The 19,481-nt window shown below is 44.1% G+C and overlaps 1 protein-coding gene across 11 annotated transcripts in view; it reads left to right on the forward strand.

Annotated features, from left to right (window-relative positions):
• SLC4A5 (solute carrier family 4 member 5) overlaps positions 1-17,972 on the forward strand; it is a 193,343-nt gene extending 175,371 nt beyond the window's left edge. For all 11 annotated transcript variants that reach the window (XM_075601361.1, XM_075601366.1, XM_075601363.1 and 8 more), the window contains 6 exons: positions 4,437-4,509; positions 5,785-5,853; positions 9,208-9,381; positions 11,853-12,008; positions 15,996-16,063; positions 16,771-17,972. In XM_075601361.1, coding sequence (XP_075457476.1) covers positions 4,437-4,509; positions 5,785-5,853; positions 9,208-9,381; positions 11,853-12,008; positions 15,996-16,063; positions 16,771-16,936 — 706 coding nt within the window. In that variant the 3' untranslated portion in view covers positions 16,937-17,972. The remainder of the gene's footprint in view (positions 1-4,436; positions 4,510-5,784; positions 5,854-9,207; positions 9,382-11,852; positions 12,009-15,995; positions 16,064-16,770) is intronic.
• The last annotated feature ends 1,509 nt before the right edge of the window (positions 17,973-19,481 follow it).

Here is a 19,481-nt window from a genome sequence, read left to right on the forward strand (position 1 = left end):
GATTGCGGCGTTGCCAGGCCAGGTGATGTTAGCTAGCAATACTTGCCGGTACCGGTGAAGAAGTGCCGTCGTCGTTGCCGTTAGCCTAGGTCATGGATTGGAGAATTCCGGAAGGTCGTTTGTCCAAGCGGGGGTCGAGAGCCAGAGAAAGACGTCCGCCAAGCCAAGTCGTAACCTGAGTGATTGAGAGAGAGAGAGAGAGAATGCCAGAGTAGTAATCCAAGAGGAAACTATGTCGAGCAATGAGTGAGAGGAAGGATAGGCATTATAAAGTGTGGCTGACCAATCAGAGGTGGAGGCAGGCCCGGAGGAGTGCGTGGAGCCATCCAGGATAGGTCCACTTGATTGGCAGGCAGGTGAGGACTCTTGTTTTGGCAGGAGGTCCTATTAGTGTGCTGGGGGCGGGTTTTCACTGCTAGAGCAGTGAATAAATTATCTTCACCCGGCGCGCGCTGATCAAGGGCGCGCAGCCGGGACATATGGCAGCCGCATGAGAGGAGAAAGATCCCGCAGGAGCGCGAGAACGCAGAGGACGGCGGGGAACCCCCAGAGCCGCCGGAGGTAAGTGACGCCAGCGAGGGGCGCGCGCCACGGCAGCGGGGGTTAATGAAGGTGAGGAGGGACCAGGGCGCGGGTGCCGCGATCCCAGAGTCCTCACAGTACCCCCCCCCCCTCAGGATCGGCCTCAGGACGATCCTTCCATGGTTTTGATGGAAACTTCTTTCGGAAGCGTTTGAGTAGTCCAGAAGCATGAATGTCTTTAAGGGGTACCCACGACCTCTCTTCGGGTCCAAAACCCTTCCAGTGGACCAAGAAGTGGACTTTACCTCTCGTAAGACTGGAATCCAGTAAAGCCTTTATCTCGTACTCTTCGTTACCCTGTACCATCACAGGATCTGGTTCAGAAGTGTGGTCTGGAAAGAGGCTACTGGAGATGAATGGCTTGAGAAGCGAGGTGTGAAAGACATTCGGAATTCTCATGCTTTGAGGAAGTTGGAGTCGGAAGGAAACCGGATTCACCTGATCCATGATGGAAAAGGGACCCAGAAACCTAGGAGCCAATTTGAGGGAAGGAGTTTTGAGATGGATGTTCTTGGATGATAGCCAAACCTTGTCCCCGGGTTTGTAGTTGACTGCCGGACGACGGTGACGATCAGCCTGGGTTTTAGATGTCAAGGATGCTTTTTGTAATGCAGACTGGATTCTGGACCAAGAGTCTTGTAGGAGGGCAATATGCTCGTCCACGGCTGGTACTCCAGAGGAGTCTTTAGAAATAGGTAGGCGAGCCGGATGGAATCCGTAGTTGATAAAGAAGGGGGTCTCACGGGTAGACTCATTCCTGGAAGAATTAAAGGCGTACTCAGCCCATGTAAGTAATTCTGCCCAGTCATCCTGAGAATTAGAGACGAAGCACCTTAAGTATTTCTCGAGGGATTGATTAACCCTCTCGGTCTGTCTGTTAGATTGAGGGTGATATCCAGAAGAAAAGGAAGATGAGATACCCAGTCTCCTGGTGAAATTCCTCCAGAATTTGGAGACGAACTGGGAGCCCCGATCAGACACGATGGATGTGGGAATCCCATGGATACGGAAAATCTCTTTGGAGAAAATATCAGCTAGGGCGGGTGAGGAGGGTAATCCTTTGAGAGGGATAAAATGTGCCATCTTGGAAAACCGGTCCACTACCACAAGAATGGTGTTCATGCCATTCGACCTAGGCAACTCCACAATAAAATCCATCGATATGTGGGACCAGGGACGCTCCGGAATAGGTAAGGGTAAGAGAAGACCCTGAGGTTTCTGACGAGGAATCTTGTTACGTGCACATACCGGACAGGACCGTGTAAATTCGAGAATGGTTTTAACCATATTGGGCCACCAGAAAGTGCGACGGATGAGATCCAGTGCTTTCTTGAATCCTGGATGCCCTGCCGAACGGGCGGCATGTCCCCAGTCCAGTATCTCAGGAACGAATTTGGGCTCCACGTACAATGAGTCTTTCGGAACCTCAAGACCGGTCGGAAGATGTTTTTGTGATTTGATGATCTTCTCAAGATTCTTGAACGCCGCAGCCGCTATGATCCTTTGTTTAGGAAGGATGGACTCGGTGGTCTTTTCCGGTCTCTCTTCAGAAGAGTATTGCCTGGAGAGGGCATCCGCCTTGACGTTCTTTGTGCCGGGAATATATGAGAGAACAAAATTAAATCTGGAGAAAAATAACGACCAGCGGGCTTGGCGAGGACCTAGATGACGGGCATTCTCAATGTACAATAAGTTTTTATGGTCCGTGAGAATAGTGAATGGCTCTTTAGACACCTCCAGAAGATGCCTCCATTCTTGAAAAGCCAACTTGACGGCCAAAAGTTCCCTATTACCCACGTCATAATTTCTTTCTGCAGAAGAAAACTTTTTGGAGAAAAATCCACAAGGGTGAAGTTTATCCTGGGAAGAAAATTTCTGAGACAGAACCGCACCCGCCCCACAGTCCGAAGCATCAACCTCTAGAGTGAATGGGAAATTAGTGTTCGGATGTCGAAGGATGGGAGCAGAGACAAAGGCTTGTTTCAGCGTTTTGAAAGCCGTGACTGCTTCCGGAGACCAAGATGAAGGATCTGCACCTTTTTGGGTCAGTGCCGTGATAGGAGCGATGATAGTAGAAAAGTTACGGATAAACTTCCGGTAATAGTTGGAAAAACCTAAAAATCGTTGAATAGATTTGAGGGAATTGGGTTGCGGCCAATCCACGACGGCTTTCAGTTTCTCTGGGTCCATGGCCAAGCCTCTGTTGGAGATGATATACCCAAGAAAGGAAGTGGTAGACTGGTGAAAAATGCATTTCTCCATTTTAGCAAACAACCGGTTTTCTCGGAGGCGTGAAAGCACAAACTTCGTGTGGATGATATGGTCCTGTAAGTTTTGAGAGAAAATAAGAATGTCATCCAGGTAGACAATGACAAAGCGATTGAGGACGTCCTGAAAAATGTCATTGATAAAGTCCTGAAAAACTGCTGGTGCATTGCACAAACCGAAGGGCATCACTAGGTATTCGTAGTGTCCGCTATGGGTGTTGAAGGTGAGGAGGGACCAGGGCGCGGGTGCGGCGATCCCAGAGTCCTCACAGGGACCTCCCCCAGTTCGCACAAGCACAGTTAGCAGCGGCTCCGGCCATTATACAACGCGCACGCGGCCCCAATGTTAAAGAGGGCCATAAAGGACTACAACACCCAGCAGCCTCTGGGGAATGCCCTATGATCCCTGTCACATGCAGCCAGACAGCCAGTAGAGTTTGCAGCTTCTCCTGCTGGAGAAAGATACATTGTTGTACACAGACCATGCCAGTCAGTAGGACCTGGGACACAGAGATGGATGGGAGGCAGATAGGGGAGTAGGTAGGTGATAGGGGTCAGTGACCAATGCACTAGGCCAGAGTACCCTCCCCAGGCCCCAGATAGCCCTGAGTCACCAGTGTGTTGCTGCAGCTAGGGACAGGCCCAAGAGAGGGATGCTGCCACCTTAGCTGAGCAGGATAGCTAGCTGAGACAGTGTTGCTTTGCAGTGCAGCCACAGCAGTTAGTTTGGGAGTTTCAGGAAAGGGCCCCTTCAGTGCAAGGGGGGTTGCTTTCTATAGTACCCAGTTCTATGTGATATCACCGGTGCCAGTTGCACGCAGTGATCGCGGCCTGGGTCTGGGCTCAGACAGGCTCTACAGCAAGGGACTTTCCAAAGGTGGATCACTCTATGCGGGAGCCACCCACCGCCAGGAAGAGTTTCAGGACGTCGCAGAGGATATCGCAGAGCGGCGGATCCTTTGTGAAGAATCTGCAGCCCCAGGTGCTGGAGCACTGGGGCAAGTATCGTATTATACGTGCACCAACAAAACCGGTACATCAGGCGCTGATCCCGCCTATAGGTTCTGGGTCTCTTAGTGGACTCGTGGGACTCTGGGTACACGGTGTTGGGGGAGGAATAAGGTGTGGGGGTTAAGGCACTGTGAGAAGACGGATAGTAGTGCTTAGTAGTGTTACAGGGTGACACTGTTATTATTGCTGATGTATGTGTAATGTGTTATGTTTGATTCTACATATAGTTAACTGTTATACTTATACTCCTGTGTATGTTGTTACTATACGTGGGTCCTGTGTGGGGTACATTCTACACTCCTAGAATCCTATACAGATGGAGGCGCTGTAAGTAAGATCGTTCCAGAGGATTCACCCCAGGCTCTCACTAGCGGAGGCTCAGGCCTCTGTGAGCCTAACAGGTATACTGCACCACACCTGGTAACATATAGGTTCCCCCTCACATGCACTCTATCTGCGATTGGGGTAGGGGGAATACCCATTATATAAGTAAAGGAACCTCTTTACTGACTTACCTCATTACATTTCCCAAGTACCTGTCTCACCACTCATCAATTATCTTCTGTATCTTCATAGGGAACAAAGAGTCACTGGAATTATAGTATTCATTCTAACTGGAATCTCTGTCTTCCTGGCTCCGGTTCTGAAGGTACAATGCTATTATTCATAGTATGAAACCCTTGACTCACAGTGTGTGCATGTGTGAGTGTGTGTGTGTATTACATGTTTAATCAGCATGTTGAGCTGTGTGCTACATGTTTAATCAGCATGTTGAGCTGTGTATTACATGTTTAATCAGCATGTTGAGCTGTGTATTGCATGTTTAATCAGCATGTTGAGCTGTGTATTGCATGTTTAATCAGCATGTTGAGCTGTGTATTACATGTTTAATCAGCATGTTGTGCTGTGTATTGCATGTTTAATCAGCATGTTGAGCTGTGTATTGCATGTTTAATCGGCATGTTGAGCTGTGTATTGCATGTTTAATCGGCATGTTGAGCTGTGTATTGCATGTTTAATCGGCATGTTGTGCTGTGTATTGCATGTTTAATCAGCATGTTGAGATGTTTTCAGCTGGCATATCAGTGCCTATTGTGACATCATAAAGCATGGTCAAAGCTGCCTTGCTAGTGGTTGTTTTTTCAGCATTTCAAGGTCACATAAGCTCCTCAGTACTGTGCTTTGGTGCTAGCATGAGTAAATAATGAGGCGAAAGACAGGACCATTCACCAATCTACCAAAAGGTTGAGGATTTATCTTAATAATGTATTTTATAAAATAAATGAATATTTGCTGCACTGCAGAAGCAGTTCTAGAAATGGTGAGATGCCGGAAGTGTATAGGAATGCTCATTACTACTATACACTGCTCCATGTTCAGATTCAACAAAATGGGGACCACGAGATAAGGGTTTTTCTGTTTTTTTTTAAACTCTTTATTTTTCATTAGCAAAATAACATGTGGGTTAGCAGAAGGGAAGGGGTAAAAGGGTACAGAACATAAAAGAGAAGGGGGTAATGGGGTTAGGAAGGGTATGTGCAAAGATCGGAAGTCAACATATATATTGCACATTTAACTAAGCATTATAGTTTAACCACTTATTCCACACTTTATCATATTCATTTTGGGTACTATGCTATAAACTTTTCCATTAAACTCGTCTCTTTATTTTTTATAAGAGATAGGAGGAAGAGATTTTTCCAACAACTGGCTGTCGCCAATTTAGCGAAATGAAAGATATGCATTGCTATCTAATCTGCGTATCTATGGGCTTACTGAGAAAACAGATGCTGGGTCCCCGGGTAAAGAAAGGCCCAGCGTCTGGGCTCTGAGCAGGCGGACCTCTCGCCACCTTGCATAGAGCGTTTATATGGCAGGATGTATTATCAGTAGTGAGTGGCTGATTGTGGGGTTTTTATTTCAGTATATACCCATGCCAGTCCTTTATGGCATCTTTCTATATATGGGAGTAGCCTCACTCAATGGAATTCAGGTAAGAATTCATTCTCTTTTTTTCCAGTTTCTATTCGGTTTCAAAGTATCAACAGCATGCAGACTAGTGGGAATATTGTAAATCCAATATGTGTTGGTAAAGGGGGTGGGGTTCTTTAAAAATGATGACAACGGGTAAAATAATCTGTCGATCTTCAAGGTCAATAAGGACATTACATGGCGGTCAAAGTGGCTTTAAAACGTAGTGTCTGATTAAATACCACATTAAATAAACAATGGAACAAAGTTCTTTGAACCTTATTTTAGAAATGTTTATACAGTATTTATGCTCTAATATAGAGGGTGAATGAGACTTTTTGCAAATTAAGAACCTTTTGCTGGAAAAAGAAATTGGAACTCCGTAGTTCATAGAACTATATGGGGTGCAGTTTGTACCATTTATATTTCGTCCACATAATGAGTGACAAAATCAGTTTTGTCGACACATTTACTTAAAGGAACATTCCAATGAAAAAGATCCCTCTTTATTTTACTTGTTATAGTGGGGTCCTAGAGCTGAAATTAATGTGGTCCCCTCTGCTTCCTATACAATTTTTAAAGGTGGCAAAAACAAAATTAGCTCATGTCGTACCACAACTTTAAGACAGGCCACAGAATTACTTTGTCAATCAGTAAGTTTTATAGTCCATGATCACTTGTTCCCGCCCCTTTCTCATAGCTTTCAGCAGTCGTCTTTCTAAGGCAGTGCTTTCCAACCTTTTTTGGGGTAAGGAGCCCTGTGTGAAATTCTGAGGAACCCCAACCCTCTCTAATAGTGCATATGAGATCAGACACATTGTAAGGAACCCCAACCCTCTCTAACAGCGTGTCTGAGATCAGACACATTGTAAGGAACCCCAACCCTCTCTAACAGCGTGTCTGAGATCAGACACATTGTAAGGAACCCCAACCCTCTCTAACAGCGTGTCTGAGATCAGACACATTGTAAGGAACCCCAACCCTCTCTAACAGCGTGTCTGAGATCAGACACATTGTAAGGAACCCCAACCCTCTCTAACAGCGTGTCTAAGATCAGACACATTGTAAGGAACCCCAACCCTCTCTAACAGCGTGTCTGAGATCAGACACATTGTAAGGAACCCCAACCCTCTCTAACAGCGTGTCTGAGATCAGACACATTGTAAGGAACCCCAACCCTCTCTAACAGCGTGTCTGAGATCAGACACATTGTAAGGAACCCCAACCCTCTCTAACAGCGTGTCTGAGATCAGATGTATTTAAAATTCTTCTGTATTTGGTACAATTTTAAAATAACCTGAAAATTACAGGGTACCCTTTAGGGATGCCCGGGGAACCCAAGGGTTCCTAGGAACCCTGGTTGAAAAACACTGTTCTAAGGCATCTCATTACATTTGCCTGGCAGCCAGGAGCATCTGATGTGAAGGTGCTGGAAGGTGGTTTATGTTACCTCTCTAAAATAGTTGAAAACTTATCTTCAAGAAGTAGCAGTACTTTCAACTTCTGAAAACCATCACAATTCAGTGATAAGGGTAGATGTCAGCAAAATGATAGTATTGCTAACAACGCACTTAAACTTATTTTATTTAAAATGATCTACACTATGATGAGGTCATTTTCTTGACCAGGGTATGCTGGGAGTTATTTTGTTTTACTATTTAATGGCTATCCAATAGGAAGTCTCAGCCAGTGATGTTTCACCTTCCTATTGGCCTGAGGTTTGGCAGCCATTTTGTTTGCCCTGGAGAGAGATTTAAACCCAGTAACTTCACTGGTATGCATCTCAGGAACTGGGGGGTTTCCTTAAAGAGGGACAGTTATCAAGTAGTTTTTTTTTCTAGTGATATACATATAATACTGAAAGAAAACACGGATGGTCCGAGGTCCTAAAAGAATAAATGGTTGTCAGAATGTAGATCATTTTAAATAGAAATTGATTTAGGTACAATACTATGATTTCGCTGAAATCTCGCCCATGTCACTGTCATTCTTTGAGTAGTTGTAGATGAGGCCCTGCTATTTCCTCAAGATAACTTTCTAACTCTTTTAGACACAGGTACACAAAAGAGTGCTAAGCTATAGCACCCTATACCCTTACTCACATCACTCTTTGTGAATCTGGGCCTAAGAGAGGGTGCACCAGCCCTGTGCCAGCAACTTCACGTCAGGTGGCGTTGGTTTGTTTTTGTGCCAAATGTAAAAATGACCTTGGGAAGACGATTGTACAACTAACTGAGATTGGCTGGGTGGAATTATTGACAGAAAGAGGAGGTCATTGCGTGGACAAACGTTATTTTGTAACCTGTCATAAAGCAGCAACCCAGGTTTCATATTGTTATATTACAGGATTGCAGCACGGGGTCTCATGAGCTGAACTGTATTGCTTTCAGCTCCGGGGACACCCTGCTTTCATAACCTACGTAGGTGCTGCCGGTATCTCCAGCAAGTTTAAAGGTCCTGGTCACGCGGGCCAATAAGAAGCCTATTGGTCCACGTAAAGCGGGACATTTAAACGCCGCCATTATGTTAGGCACACAAATTCCCTGCCTGCAGATATACCGGCACCCGTACGGAGGTAAGAATCTATGGAAACAGGGGATCCCTGGAGCCGAACTTAACTCAGTTCATCTCCGGACACCCCCTGCTTCAATCTGTAGTATTATATATATATATATATATATATATATATATATATATATATATATATATATATATATATATATATATATATATATTTTTTATGAAACCTGGATTGCTGCTTTGTTCTTACGACACAATTCATTTTGCCAAATGAATTAAGACATTTTGTGAACAAAATGTATTTTCTCACTCATTCTCTGGACAAAATGTAAATGTCACAAACAGCATCCCATATAGTACCATTACACTTTGAGCATTGCTATTACATACCTGCCAACTAATCCAGGATCAGCAGTGAGATAATGATCACGTTCATAGTTTGTTGGTCCTGTTTAAACCTCTGTTAGCAACTTTGGTAACACAGAGTGAGCTCTGAAGAAAGAGCGTGTAGTGTAGATCTGGAATGTGTTGCCTGATACGCTATTGCATATATACAGGTATGGGATGCACACCTTACTGTTTGTATACTTATGGAACCAAATGTTCCATCACGGCAAATACCAGGGACTCCCACAAAACAGCTGCTGCATACTGCTCCAGAAATATAATTTACTGCGTGACTCAAACCAGTCTTCAATAAAATGTGTTTTTATTCAAATGTCCACATTTTGGTGCATATTCACAAGTTTGTCAGGGTGGCTGAAATGCTGATATTTGAATAAAAGCCCATTTTATTGAAGACTGGTTGATGCGTTATCACCGCATTGGTTCCTGTTGTTCTTTTACTCCTGTCCAGTTCTGGGATCGTTGTAAGCTCTTCCTGATGCCATCAAAGCACCAGCCTGACTACACATATCTCCGACACGTCCCCTTACGCCGTGTGCATCTCTTCACCCTCGTCCAAATCATCTGTCTCGCTATCCTATGGATCCTCAAGTCTACAGTTGCGGCCATCATTTTTCCTATCATGGTAAGGATGAAACGGGGAATTATTGGTTAAAGAATTGGTTCTGCTCTTCACAAGAGTCAGGAGGTGGCCATCTTGTATTGGTGATGTCATTTATGACACAGGAAGTAGCAGCGAGGCTGAAGTTTATGTATGTATATCTTTATTTATATAGCGCCATTAACATACATAGCGCTTCACAGCAGTAATACACGTGCGTGTGTAGATTCATTACTAGCTGGGGTTGTAGTGTGTGTTTAAACTGTGTGTGTAAGGTAAGTAAGTGCCTTTGTACGTGTATCTGTATCATTGTGCATCAATTTCGTAAGTTATTTTTATGCTGAGCTCTTTGGTCTAAACTCATATATAACATATGAACCTCATATTATATACTACATACCTCTACCCAAGTTACACCTCATGTAACATATATTTGGATGTTTCAAGTTCTGTCGCGTTGTTTTTTTTTTACCTTTTAATGGTGTCATCTGACTGAGGTGACACACTTTCCTAGTTAAGTCTAACAAAGTAAGAACTCTGGCATTTCACAGATTAGTTGAAATACATTTTAGGGGACCAACACAAGAGCTCTTCATAAATGAAAGTATGGTGTACAAAGCTTTCCAAACCAAACATGTGTCTGATTCAAGTGTATTGTAGCAGCACATAAAGAAGGAAACATACCTGTTAATACCCAAATGTGCTGCCTTGATGAGACCTGTGAGGCTTGGAAAGCTCTATATTGTATTGTATTGTATGTCTTTATTTATATAGCGCCAAAAGTATACTTAGCGCTTCACAAAGAATACAGTACAGGGAATTATAATAATACAATAAGTGCAGCAAAATCAGACAATAGGAAAGGAAATCCCTGCCCCGAAGAGCTTACAATCTAAGATGTTTGATGGGGGACATACAGAGACAGCCGGTGAGGGAATAAGTGCTATATACATTAAGAAGAGAGACAGGTGTGAGACTTGGAAAGCTCTATACACATAAAGAAGAGGACTGTGAGGTTTGGAAAGCTCTATACAGGCAGTCCTCGGTTATCCGACACAATGCATTACTCAAAATGGCGTTGGATAACGAAACGTCTTAAAGCGAAACACGTTTTCCCATAGGAACACTGTTTAAATGAAAGGTTCCGTTCCTGAAGGCATTTTTAACACTAAAACACACCAAATATTTTATGCAGGCAATAAGATATGCAGCACACACATAAATTATATAGGGGATATACTGTATTATATATATATTATAACATTAAATATAATATAATATAAAAATATAATATATTATATAGTATAAAATAGTATAATATATATTATATACACATAAACAACTTTGCAAAGCGCCGTAAGAGCGTTGGATAAGCCGTTTTGGCGTTGTAAAAATGAATATAGCTATGCATTGCACAGCGTTGGATAAGCCATTCGTTGTAAAGTGAAGCGTTGTAAAACGAGGACTGCCTGTATACATAAAGAAGAGACATGTATGGCTTGGAAAGCTTTATATATATATATAAAGAAGAGTCGCAACATACTGTAGGAAAGGAAGGGGTAAGGCGTTGGGAAGAGCGCCCACGCTACTGCTCTATGCCAAGGCACTGCGGTGCTACAATCAGGGGTAACCAAATAGACAACTGGGGGGAGAAAAAGGACCCCTATATGAGAGCACTCAGCAAAGTATTAACTAGAGAGACACTGAAGTCCTTGTGTACAGATGTGTACCATACGCACCTGCTATTGCCTTAAGCTCTTTGATTTTATTTTCACCAATTTCATACAGGTCACCTCCTTGTTCAACAAGGACTCAATTATTTTCCTCACACCTTATTTTAATAGAGCACAGATCTGAATAAAGTTTATATTTTAATACACTCATTCTACATTGGTTACAGTACATTTCATGGTACCCATCTGTACACAAGGACTTCAGTGTCTCTCTAGTTAGTACTTTGCTGAGTGCTCTCATATAGGGGTCCTTTTTCTCCCCCCAGTTGGATACATAAAGAAGAGGCCTGTGAAGTTTGAAAAGCTATGTACACATGAAGAAGAGACCTGCAAGGTTTGGAAAGCTCTGTACATGTGAAGTATATTGAGACCTATGAGATTTGGAAAGCTCTTTGCATATGAAGAAGAGACCTCTGAGGTTTGGAAGGGCTCTATACATGTGAAGACGAGACCTGTGAGATTTGGGAAACTCTGTACACTTTAATGTTCTCTATGAAGAACTCTCACGTCGGCCAATTAAAAGGTATCACAACCGACAACTCCTCTACACTTCTCCAGGACCAATACAGCTTCTAGAACTTTGAATTAAAATTGACACAAATGTAGGCAAAACATGCTACAGTGCTTCAAAACAAGCTCTGCTTTTCTTTCCATTGATTCATCACCCCACTGTGAATCTATATAATTGTATTCCCTTCGCTCTCAATGAATATCAGAGCCCGGCTGAGCGGCCAGTTCATTCTATTTTTGCTTTCTCTTGAGATACTTGGATTGATGATGGTGAGGAAAATGCTGGACTGGCTGTTCAGCCAGCACGATCTTGCTTGGTTGGATGACATCCTACCAGAGAAAGAGAAGAAAAAGCAGGAGGACAAGACACAGAAAAAGAAAGGCAAAGAAGACGCAGAATGTGAAAAGGTAAAGCTTTAGAGGGGGGGTCTCCATGAGAAAACAGGACTTGGGGAAGAGAGAGCAGCTGGGTGGTTGGGTGTTCAATTCCAGCCTCAGCTCTTTATCCTTCTCATTTGTGATGTCAGCCAAATCATTTTAACTCCATAAGTACCAATGGTGCCAGCAATGCATTGCAATGCTCTGCAATACAGTTAGTGCCATGCGCAGGGCCGCCAACAGAAATCATAGGGCCCAGGACAAATGAAAGGAGCAGCTCCCCCCCCTAACCCATAGGGCACCTACCACGAAAAAATATTTTGTAGCGCGCAACTTTTACTTAACTGCTTTCTTATTGTGATACAGAAAAAATCATTACAATGCAACCTGTTTATTTTTATATTTTCAACAAAAGACAGATGACTGCCTGCCTGAGTGAGTGGGTGAGTGACTGTGTGGGTTAGTGACTGGATGGGTGGGTTAGTGACTGGGTGGGTGGGTTAATGACTTTAGTGACTGGGTTTTAGTCACTGGGTGGGTTAGTGACTTTGGGTTAGTGACTGGGTGGGTGGGTTAATGACTTTAGTGACTGGGTTTTAGTGACTGTGTGGGTTAGTGACTGGATGGGTGGGTTAGTGACTGGGTGGGTGGGTTAGTGACTGGGTGGGTGGGTTAGTGACTTTAGTGACTGGGTGGGTTAGTGACTTTGGGTTAGTGACTGGGTGGGTGGGTTAATGACTTTAGTGACTGGGTTTTAGTGACTGGGTGGGTTAGTGACTTTGGGTTAGTGACTGGGTGGGTTAGTGACTGGGTGGGTGACAGTGACTGGGTGGGTTGAGTGACTTAACTTGACCGGGTGCGTGCTGCTTCCTTGCCGCCAGACGATTCCCCCCCTGCCCCCGATATCCCCGTGGCAGCTGGTGGGCTTTCGGGGGGGGAGGGCGCGGGAGGTGGGCGTGGGAAGTGGGCTCGGGGTGTGCACGGGAGGTGGGCTCAGGGGGCGGGCGAGAGACTGGCGGGCGGCTGCAGCATCCCCTGCGGCTGCTGCATGGGGCAGGAGGCACATGCGGGGGATCTTGGGTTGGCACACACGCGCGGGGGATGCTGGGTTGGCGCTTCCTTGCCCTCCGTTGGGAGCGGGCACACAGGCAGCAGGCCGGACACCCTGCTTGCCCTGCGGGACCTCGGCTATGCGCATGGGGAATCGCCGCCATATTTTTTATATAACGGGCAGGGCCGCGTCTGACTCACGGGGCCCGGGACACCCATACCTTTTGTCCCACCCTGTTGGCGGCCCTGGCCATGCGCTTTTATTGTACACAGAGATAGTCCTCTTTGGCGCTTGGATCCTTGTGTCTGATGTCATTTTTCTCCAATGAATATATGGGAAGAGAGATAACGACAATACACGTGCTTCAATACATTATAAAAAACGGTATTCCTTTAAACACCTTGGTGTATATTTTCCACAAAGTGAAGCAACCCTAGCGGATTTTACCTAACCCTAAGATGTGTTCTCTGGGATACCTTACATAGGTGAGTATTGGATATAGCTGTGAGAGTATTATGATAGATAATCTCCAGTAACCATATATCCATACACCAATTAGTGCTTAACACACAGTGGAAACACACCCTAGTTTAGTGGAAAAATAGTGATAGAAAAAACTCAACTCATTGATATCTTCAGCATAAGTTATACTGAATGAAGAGATCTTGCCTCATGATCCATATGAAAAAGAAATGTATAGCAACCATAGGATAATAACGTATGCAAATTCCTTTCCAAACAACACTTAAAAACAATTGGAAATACACTCACAAATTCCCTCTTAAAATCACGCAGTGTGAACCTTTAGGCCATAACCAGCCCCTTTGATCCAGCTCTTTAGAGGATTGATATCCCTGGTCTGAAGCTAACTCGTCCGTCTTGCCTGGAGGTTTCCTGGCATCCCACGTGTGCGTTCCGCTTCTTAAGCACTAATTGGTGTATGGATATAAGGTTACTGGAGATTATCTATCATAATACTCTCACAGCTATATCCAATACACACCTATGTAAGGTATCCCAGAGAACACATCTTAGGGTTAGGTAAAATCCGCTAGGGTTGCTTCACTTTGTGGAAAATATACACCAAGGTGTTTAAAGGAATACCGTTTTTTATAATTTATTGAAGCACGTGTATTGTCGTTATCTCTCTTCCCATATATTCATTGGAGAAATATGACATCAGACACCAGGATCCAAACGCCAAAGAGGACTATCTCTGTGTATGTCAATCAAGAAGGCTTTTTGAACAAGCCTTCAAGTCTTCTGGGCTGCAGGACACTGGACAATCTAGTTAATCTGAATCGTATTGTACATGGTTGTATCACTGTGTAACGGGTATTCCTCCTACCCCAATCGCAGACAGAGTGCATGTGAGGGGGAACCTATATGTTACCAGGTGTGGTGCTATACCTGCAGGTTCACAAGAGGCCTGAGCCTCCGCTTGCTGGGAACCTGGGATGCTTCTCTGGAAAGTTTCTTCAATCAGCGCCTCCACCTATGTGAGATTCTAGGAGTGTAGAATGGCCCTCACATAGGAACATCCATAAAGTAACCAGCCCACACCAAAGGTTATGGCTAAAAGGGTTTACTATAGGGATCAGTAACATAACACACACAGTATCATAATATAGAGAATCAACAGCTCTATGCATAACAAACATACATTGGGTGCAAGGGGACCAATATCCCCTTGGTTAAGGCCCTTGGCCTCTCTGCCCAATAATAACCCAACCATACAGTGCCCACAATAATCGAGTGCTCTGCACCAGTGTCCCAGTGTCCTGGACCCCCACCCAGATGTGTGGCAACGCTGCTCATGTGTGTATAGTTGGTGCACGTATAGATACCTGCCCCGGCACACGTCCGTGCCCGGGTATAAAGCTCTTCAAAAAGGGTCTGACGCAGGAACGGGAATCCGCCTCCGCGTGGGGTGTCTCCATCGTGGAGCGTCTCACCCACAGAATGTCTCTTGTAGTAGAGCCTGTCTGAGCCCAGACGCAGGCCACGATCACCGCGTGCAACTGGCACCGGTGATATCACATAACACTGTACTGTAGAAAGCAACCCCCCCTTGCACTGAAAGAGGCATTTCCTGAAACTGCCAAACTAACTGCTGTGGCTGCACTGCAAGCCACACTGTCTCTTCTTCTCAGAGCACACAGCACTGCAGCTGTGTCACTGACTAGACTTACACTCACCTAAGGGCAGAGTCCCTACCTAAGGGGCCTTCCCTATGAACTTACCCACTAACCTAGTGGGGAGTGGGGCCTACCTGGGGCCTGGGGTTTCTCTGGCCTAGTACAGCAGAGCACTGCTCTCTGTACACTACCTTCACCAATCTCTTCCTGGATCCAACTGACTAGCATGGTCTCTGTGCAACATTGTATCCTTCTCCAACAGGAGAAGCTGCAAACTCTATTTGCTGGCTGGCTGCACGTGATGTGGGTGAAAGGGCAGTCACCAGAGGCTGCTGGGAGTTGTAGTCCATTATGGCCCTCTTTAACATTGGGACCGCGTGTGCTATCTTTACTGCGCACGCGCGATCCGGTAATGGCCGCTGCTACTTCCCTGACACTCCACTGCTCAGGCTCTACCTGTAATGGCCGCCGCTTAGGCATCTGCGAATGCGCGACGCCCTGTACACGCGCGCCTCTGCACGCCAACCCTAACATGGCCGACGCATCGCTTCTGCGCATGCGCAAGCCTCCGCGCACGCGCGAACACAAAGATGGCGGCGCCCTGTCACTGAGGTCGCCGGGAGCCCCCGCAGCAGCACACACGCAAGGGGGAAAGAAACCGGGAGACAGGGGGACCGGAGGGACCCCTGGCTACAATTGTAAGAAAGTCTTTTTGAGCGCTAGAGTTGTGTTTATATTTGATTTCTGTGCTTTTAGTGTAGTTTGTAACTGATCTGACTTTCAAACACTTCTGGCTGCAGAAGAAACCAGTATTTTGTTTGTTTGCAGGATGGAGGTGCTCACCTGGGGGGTCTGCATTCGGACTCCTCTGTCAATGGATCTGATGTCGATCGCAGGTGAGTATCTTAACCCATTCACGGCTTGAGCCAGCACCGTTCTGTGACCCTGATTCCTCCCTATCAACCACCCGCAGAATTCCCCACTTCATGGATCATTAATCCTCAATCTATCAATATCCCTTTCTTAATCTCTAAATCAGGGCTCTTCTACTTGCACCCAAATCCAGCCAATACAACAGGGCTTCAGTCAGTATAGTCCTGTTCAATTCATCACACTTGCTCCAGCAACAAAGTACAATGTTTCACACTGACATTCATTTGTAAACTATGAGTAACAAATACACAGATACACAAAAGATTGCGAAATTCTGATTATAATAATTCATAGGTCATGTTACATGTATTTCAAATAACATTTCAATACTCTTCTGGACCTTTGAATTTTTTCCCCCCAATACAACTACTTTTGGAAAACTACGGTCTTCTTTGCATCATATAACTGTGAAGGTGTTAAACATATTGGAAGCAGTTGAAGTAACACACAGGCAAATTTAAGGCCTTATTCTATATCCTTCGAATGGCCACTTCGGTGTATATAGAATGACCCCCTCTGGTAATTATTCATTAATTTGCGATAGTCCCTAATGCATGAAAACTCCATTGACTTGAATGGGAGTTTCTGTACAACACTAGCTCAGATACTTCTGTGACTATATACAAGCGAAGAGGTTCAATTCGGCCTCTTTCTGCCTTTTCTTCTACAGTATTACACTACATCTGAAGATCTCCTGCCCGCCGTCTCCTGCCATCGGCTACCCCAGGGGCACCATGAGCTCCGTCCCGCAAGTGAAGGTCGAAATGGATTCAGAGTACGAAGACTCGGATATAGATAAAAACCCTCGAGACCGAGGCAGCGAAACCACATTATAGCCCTGACCCTTCGATAGCAGCAATCCCGCCTGGCCAAGGATACCTTTCCTACATTGCAAGCAGTGCTAGAAGTACCATTGAAAGAGTAGTGGTTCTGTGCTTGTTTTCAGGAGAGCAGTCACCTTGATGCTCATTTTATGGTGTAATTACAAGAACAGGAAGGACTTTAAAACTAGATTCGTTTTTCCAATGAAACAGAAAAGATTTGTAAAGTAGTGATACTCAGTACTTCTAATTACCATCACAATTCAGCCATTGTTTGGGGTTCTGGAGACCGCCTGGAGTGCAGAAGTGGTATTTCTTTAACTAAACCAGGTTGAGGAAACAAATTGTGCTCCACGCAAAATAGCCCCAAAGTAATCAAGTAGAATAAGCATAGAGGCCATTTTGTTTTTATCCTAACCCTGGCAAATGAACTCAACTTTAAGAGTACAGCTGGTTTTATAATAGGCTTTACCACTGCTGGATACTAGATGATCTGCTGATGATAAAGTGGATTGCTGCTATAAAGCAATATTTCATTTTAACCCCCAACCACCTGAAAATAAACATGTTGCATTTTGTAGTGAAATCTGATGCAAAAATACATGTAAACCATCCCTATGGATAGAGAAATTGCCAGATAATTCCACACAAAAACCACTCAGCTTGTGTTCTCTAACCAGGGTTCTCAAACGTTTTTTCATAGGGAATATTTTTACTATTTACCGGTGGCAGTTTTATATGAAATGAAACCGTATGTATTTGTGAATCAAGTCTACAGAATAGTGTTATCCAAAACATTAGAAGTAATCTGAATATGTACAGAAATTTTAGTAATCGTGTTGTAAACCAATGACAGGTTTCGAACCAGACTTGACAATGTTCAGATATCGGCGCTGCTGCAATGTAACAGTTTACATGTTAACAGTCTTGTGGTCTACTATTCAAATATATCTTAATGATTTAATTATAAGCGATACAAATTGTAATGTTTTTGCAGATTGTACATGTATTTGAGTTTTAAAATAGCCTTCAATAAATGAGTTTACATGTGTCTCCTCTTTAGATGTTGGTCATACTTACCGTAATTGTTCCCTTATACAGCGCGTGTACATAGAATTTTGTAGGTACATTGAGCAGCGGCGACGAAGTCTAAAATCACATTCATATGCCTGAGGCACAGGGAGATGGAGTGACTTGGCCAAGACTATAAGGAGACACAGGGATTACAACAGTTCACTTGCTTTTAATGAGCTGACATTCCCACTGCACTACTCCTTCAACCCCAGGACTCTCATCCCAGATTGAAATTAATTAAAAAACAACAACTATTATAGAATAACGCTACGCAGCTACAATTCTAAATTCCAAATGATTGCCCCGAGCAGGGGTTATAAACCAAAACACGATCTATCGCTGAACTCGTGTGGTTTTGAACAGGAAAGCTCAGATCTAATCACAGGAAGTTTGCAAGCACTGCCTGTAAATCAGACCTGCCGACATCACACTACACTGGCAGGAGGTTGTATATAGAATATACTGTATATGATAAAAAAATAATTTTATATATGCTATGGGAATCTCCTTAGACCTTTGCCTTAGGGTTTCTGCTATGTAGATATTAGCAGTTAAGATTAGACACTTAAGTGCACCATGTAGCATATTATATAACGCATGTGGGTGAGAGCGGAGAAGAGTTCCTGGTCATCATTTTATTTGATAAAACAGGATCCCACGGTTTGAATTAAGTACAACTCCAGAGCTCGTGGGGTTTATAGAAAACCCCACCGATTACAATGATGTGGTTGCTGCAAACACGTTGATTTTCTCTTATAGATTTACAAGTGGTTACAGCAATTGCATGAAATACTTTTTTATTTTTTTTTAAATGTCTGATTATACGCACATACCAGCTTCCCTTCGCAAAGTCAGGACCAACCACACACTGATAAGACCCAAAATGTCAAAAGTAGGTTTACTGGCTGTGTACTTCTTTAATCCAAACTGTGCTGAAAAGCTGTGTAATATACATTTATGGGGGTCCATGTTAAAATTGATAAAAGTAAAGAGTGCCGCTGCTCATTTGCATGTCATTACCCAAAATCCCTGGCTGCAATGGAAACACGGTTTTTAAGCGATGAGGACAGACAGGGTTGCAAACCTGTCTCAGACATCCAAATGTACCCACAAGTGGTATTTTTTATTTACATTGAAAGATACAAATGTATTGGTTGGTAAGCCCAAACCAGTGATTGTGAGGTGTGAACTCCAATTCATTCCCCTTCAGGTCTGCTTTGCCTATACAGGACTTCGGCAGCTGTTATCTCAGAGGCATTGCCTAATTAATAGTCTCTCTAATCCAATGAGATATCAGAAAAGCCATAGAACATCCACTACCCATGGTTCCTTTCAACTATGATGCCCTATTGAGTTGTTAATACCCACATCTGTGGGCCTAATTCCCTTAGCAAATAGTTAATTCAACCATCCATATTATCTTGTTTTAGAGAAACCCACAGCCACATTTTGAAAGAAATGTTCCTTGGCTGAACTGCACTGGAGG

This window comes from Ascaphus truei, chromosome 5, assembly GCF_040206685.1.
Source record: "Ascaphus truei isolate aAscTru1 chromosome 5, aAscTru1.hap1, whole genome shotgun sequence".
Classification (NCBI taxonomy): Eukaryota; Metazoa; Chordata; class Amphibia; order Anura; family Ascaphidae; genus Ascaphus; species Ascaphus truei.